The following is a 5,500-nucleotide window of genomic DNA, read 5'->3' on the forward strand; positions in this document are numbered from 1 at the left end:
AACAAATATGCAAGTAATAATTAGTTTATAATCCAAAAGAGATAAAAATAAACTACTAAAAATTAAAGTTTAATAAATTAGTAAACTACTAAATGTTCAATCCAAATCAATAGAAATATCAAAATCCTCTTCATCTTCTTCATCATCTTCATTATCCTCCTCATACTCATCTTCCAAATTAACATCTTCATCATCATCATTTTCTTCCTCATCTTCAAGAAGTGAAGAAGTACGAGTGGATGATGCTTTTCTTTTTTGCTGTGATGTAGATACAACATTTTTCCCTTTGCTTAATTCCCTTTGCTTAATCTAGTGTTGTAGGCATTCTCTTTAGCTCCAGTAGCTGCAGCAACCACATTCCATGTCAAATCATCATCTTCAAAAACAAGTTCATCTCTATCCATCTCTTCCTCCATTTGACCCATCAACTATTCATTACTATCATCAATGTCTTTCAATGAGATGGGGTCAATGCGGTCACGTGCATCATATCTACGCTTTAATGACCGATTGTACTTGATAAACACCAAATCATTCAAGCGATTTTGAGCTAGTCTATTTCTTTTTTTACTGTGAATCTGCAAAATATAACAATTTTAGTAAGTATAATTTTTGAAAGAACAAATGAAAGGTATAATTCTAAAGGGAGATGTTTTGTCACTTACATGCTCAAAGATGCTCCAATTACGCTCACAACCAGATGCACTACAAGTGAGGCTAAGCACTTTAACAGCAAAATTTCTCAAATTTGGAGTTGTTGCTCCATAAGTTAGCCACCATGTAGCTAATGAAAAAATAATGCATATTAATTATTATTCAAAAATATTGCAATATGAGATTACATGCTTATGGATAAAATTATATTACCTGGAGATACTTTCTTTCGATTCCTAATTGCCATATCCATCCCAAAGATACCTTCAGCATTTTGATAAAAAGGTAATTGTGCCATTATTGTCTTGCTCTTCTTTGCTTGGAATCAACCTTGCTACAACTTGGTATAAACCGGTAACAACCTCAACATCTTCATTAATTTTCTCATTTGAATAAAAAAATTCAGGATTCAAATAATATCCTGCTGCGTGCAAAGGTCGATGGAGTTGGCTTTCCCATCATTTATCAATAATCTCAAAAATTGTCCTGTATTTTTCTTCATTTTCATCAAATGACTTTGCAATTGCTTCTTTAGCCCTATCCATCGCCTCATAAATATATCCCATTGCAGGCATTTTCTCATCATCAACTAATCTAAGCACACGAACTAATGGACCAAATATCTTTAAGATATAAACAATATTAGTCCAAAAAGTAGGCATCATGACAATACTGTATACTTTTTTACCAGACAATTCTTTTGCCCACTTACTTTTGGTCCATTCCTCTGAGGTAAACATCTTTCTCAAATTCGCCTTGTGCTTATGTATATGTTGAAGGGTGAGAAAAGTAGTTGCAAATCTTGTGACAGCTGGCCTAATTAGCTCTCTTTCACCAGTAAAGTGCCGCAACATGTTCACCATACCCGGACGAATGTAAATATATCCATTCAATGTCACTGCCCTTTTAATTGTGTTATGAATTTTGGGAATTTTTCCAATATCTTCTAGCATCAAATCTAGGCAATGAGCAGCACAAGGAGTCCAATTCAAATGAGGGCACTTTATTTCTAACAACTTCCCTAAAAACAAAACAAATATGGTAGCAAGTAGCATAAATATTAAATACATTATTTACTTACAATTAAATTAAACTATCTAATAATAGTAAGAATAAAAACTCTTAATTACCTGCAAGCACACAATTGCTAGCATTATCTGTCACAACTTGAACCACATTAGCCTCTCCAACACGCTCTACAAATCTATTAAGCAGGTCATACATCTTATCACCAGTTTTTGAGTACTCTGAAGCATCAACAGATTCCATGAAAATAGTTCCCTTTGGAGAATTCACTAAGAAATTAATCAAAGTCCTTTGTTTCTTATCAGTCCAACCATCTGCCATTATAGAACAACCATACTTTGCCCATTCTTCTTTATAGGACTTTAATGAATTCTTCACCTCAGCAACTTCTTCATTCAATAAGGGAACCCGCACCTCATGAAAACTAGGTGCTTTCATACCAATCCCAAATTGTCCAATAGACTCCACCATAACTTGAAAACTTGGATAATTGACAGCATTAAAAGGAATTGCCGCATCATACATCCATTGAGCTATATCCTTACATGCTTTTTTTCGCAATTCCTTTTTACATGCCTCATTAATAGTGGTTTGCTTCAGCTTTGAATTTTTTCTATCTTGTACCGCCTTTGCAGCACTTTTGGCAAAATATAAATCTATTGGACCCTTTGTCCTTGCCTTCTTTTGAACCTTACTATTTCCTTTTGAGCCTCTAAGAATTGTCCCAACATCATCTTCATCTTCGTTATCTCCAAGAATTTCAACATCCTGATAATCAGGCAATTTATCTAAGGTCTTTGCTGAAGCCTTTTGCTGCATATACTCTTGTAGCTCTTCACGCACATGTGTTGGACACTTCTTACACATTGTAGCATTTCGAAATCCTCCAACTAAATGCTGTTTAGCTCGAAATATCCCTCCTTTTGTAACTTTGCTACAAAAGTTACAAGCAACATCATTTCTATTGTTTGGATTCACCAAGTGGACATATTTCCATGCGGGATCTTTGTTGCTATTGTCAGTTTTAGCAGCGGTAGATGCTTCCGATTCCATCTTTGCAAAAATAAAATAAAAAGATAAGAAAATTAATAATTTAACAAGTAACAACAAGCCAACAATAATATACATACCAATTTATAGTACCATAATCCAATTATAATAATAGAAATTAATAATTTATGATAACACGAACTCAATTACAATATTTCTAATAATTTCTAAGAAGACCTAATAACAATTAGCAATAAGAAAATAAAGTCATAAAACATTTTTAATCCAATAATAAAACTAAAAGCTAATAAGAGTAATTGAATTAGCATATTAGCATAATAGCATCTCAAGTTGTCAAGTCTCAACATATTTTCACATATTCACAATAAATAATATGTCAAAATCACAAATTTATACTAAAAAGAAAAGGAAAAGAAAAAAATTGTAGGGTAAGGACTAAGGAGAGAGCATGAAAAGAAGAAAATGACAAATTGCATTTCAGAATACTGAAACGAGCAGAGAGAGCATGGCATTGGCAGCCGAAAAAAAAAAAGATGCAGAAGAAGAAAGTGTAGTGCAGAAACAGTGCAGGAACAGTGCAGGAAAGAGAGAGAGAGAGAGCATGGCAGCAAAAAAAAAATGCAGAAAAGAAAGTGCAGTGCAGAAACACTGTAGGAGAGAGAGAGAGAGAGAGAGAGAGAGAGAGAGAGAGAGAGAGCATGGCAGTCCAAAAAAAAAAGAGAAGCAGAAATAGAAAGTGCAGTGCAGAAACACTACAGGAGAGAGAGAGAGAGAGAGAGAGAGAGAGAGAGAGAGAGAGAGCATGGCAGTCCAAAAAAAAAAAAGAGAAGCAAAAACAGAAAGTGCAGTCCAGAAACACTACAGGAGAGACAGAGAGAGAGAGAGCATGGCAGTCCAAAAAAAAAAAAAAGAGAAGCAAAAAAAGAATACCCAGCACAGGAAAGGGAGAGAGAGAGAGAGAGAGCATGGCATTGGCAGCAAAAAAAAAAAAAAAGGAAACACTGAAACAAAAAAGAAAAAAATGCAGCACAGGGGAAGAGAGCAGAGGAGAGTGAGAGGAGAAGAAGAAGAAGAATAGGAAAAAATACATACCAGGTTTGTTTGATCTCTCCCTTCACTCCTCTTCTTCTTCTTGTTCTTGTTCTTGTTCTTCTTCTTCTTCTTCTTCTAGCAGTCCACCCTTTTATCATGCGCCTTGCCTCATTGGGGCGCGCCTCGGTGCGCCTCCGTGAGGTCTTGCGCCTCAGCTGTCCCGAGGTGCCTAGGGCTGCGCCTGGTGCGCCTTGCGCCTGAGGCGCGCCTTTGATAACAGTGGATGTATGAGATGTTTATTTTTTATGATGGAGGGAGCTGAGCTCCCAAATGTTGATATATGTGATTTGAGGATTGTAAGAGTGAGCTGAGCTCCCCATATTATTGATATTATTTATTTATAGATCAGGTGTGTTAATGCTCCCCGTTTGATAGTCCAATTTATGATCGGACTCTATCCATTTATTTTCTTGAAATTGGGCTACCTTACTGGGCTTTAAGAATGGATTAGAAATAGTTAGGCTTACTATGAGCTTCAAGAGCCTTATGCTGACCCAAGTCCTAATGCCTATTCAGCTCAGAAATCGGGTAGCGACAAAGTTAATATTAGAGCATAGGATCCTAGAATCTTAAAAAGAGTCTTCTTAGGAGGTCACATGCGGAGTATAGGGTCCATACTCATCCTTGTTTTGTCATCCTTGCATCTAGCTTCTGCCTTGCATGCTTGTATGTGTTTATGGTTTTATAGTTATGTTTAACATATTATTTTGGTATTTGTGGGCTAATATAGTTGAATTTCAGAAAGTATGCGTAGAGGAAGGAGAACTACCACGGCACAGGAGTCAGAAGTGCCAGATGAAGTATCGATGCAAAATGAGGCATCGGCTCCTAGGAGGCGTGGTAGGAAACCTAGAGTAGCTTAAGTGGAAGAGTAGCCACAACCAGAAGAGCAACCATACATGGCCCAGGGTCCTATAGATTCTATAGTAGCTACTTTTACAAGATTACAGAGGAACATTAAAAATGATGGCACAATACATGACAAACCCTTCATAGTAGCCTCCAATACATAGGGCAGAGCCTTATAAGCAGATAATCAATTTTAAAAATCTGGTGCACAGGGAATATGGCAGTATAGTTGATGCATACAGGTTTATGGATTCTTGTAGATAGGCTAGGGTAGAGTTGCAGTTGATTGATAAAAGATTAATTGAATATGTGCAGCATGTATTAGGGCCTGTACCTAGGCAGTAGATGACAGATTATGTGCTTCCTTGGATTGAGGAGTTAACTTGGGCATAGTTTTAAAGCTTTAGGGATCAGCAACAGTGGGCCTTCAGAGCTTTGAAGCAGAATTTAAAGACAATTAATGAGTATGCATCAAAGTTCTTAGAGCTGAGCAGATATGCCCTGACTGTTGTAGCCACTGAGGCTATGAAGGTGAACAGGTTTCTGAAAGGATTGGATAGAAGGTATGCTAATTTGGCAATACTAGTAGACTAGCCTTTTAATGTAGTTATGGCCTGAGCTTGACAGATAGAGATGAGCTACATGGGTGATGATGGAAGTAGACCTAAGAAAAGCAGAGCTGAAGGGTCATCTGGTGTGCCCCATATGAGCACGATGGGTAGAAGTAGCCAAAGCAATTACAGTGCTAAAATCAAAGGCAATAAGAAAGGGGACCTTAGACACAGACCTAAGGAGTTGAGATCAGGATACAGTGTTACACTCATTTCATATAGGTATTTTAGGGTAGCTTTGCATCCATTTTTTCTTT

At 36.8% G+C, this 5,500-nt stretch overlaps 2 protein-coding genes across 2 annotated transcripts; both read right to left on the reverse strand.

The window, feature by feature from the left end:
* Positions 1-364: 364 nt before the first annotated feature.
* Positions 365-1,052, reverse strand: LOC131169622 (uncharacterized). Its single transcript, XM_058128801.1, has 3 exons — positions 868-1,052; positions 666-784; positions 365-578 (listed from the first exon to the last, which is right to left on the reverse strand). The coding sequence occupies exons 1-3, from the start codon at positions 950-952 to the stop codon at positions 429-431; spliced, it is 354 nt and encodes a 117-aa protein (XP_057984784.1). The 5' UTR covers positions 953-1,052; the 3' UTR covers positions 365-428.
* Positions 1,053-1,081: 29 nt separating this feature from the next.
* LOC110670460 (uncharacterized) lies at positions 1,082-3,828 on the reverse strand. Its single transcript, XM_058128800.1, has 3 exons — positions 3,784-3,828; positions 1,785-2,733; positions 1,082-1,675 (listed from the first exon to the last, which is right to left on the reverse strand). Exons 2-3 carry the CDS (start codon positions 2,731-2,733, stop codon positions 1,113-1,115), a joined length of 1,512 nt encoding a protein of 503 aa, XP_057984783.1. The 5' UTR covers positions 3,784-3,828; the 3' UTR covers positions 1,082-1,112.
* Between the last annotated feature and the right edge of the window lie 1,672 nt (positions 3,829-5,500).

This window comes from Hevea brasiliensis, chromosome 10 (genome assembly GCF_030052815.1).
Source record: "Hevea brasiliensis isolate MT/VB/25A 57/8 chromosome 10, ASM3005281v1, whole genome shotgun sequence".
In the NCBI taxonomy this organism is placed as follows: Eukaryota; Viridiplantae; Streptophyta; class Magnoliopsida; order Malpighiales; family Euphorbiaceae; genus Hevea; species Hevea brasiliensis.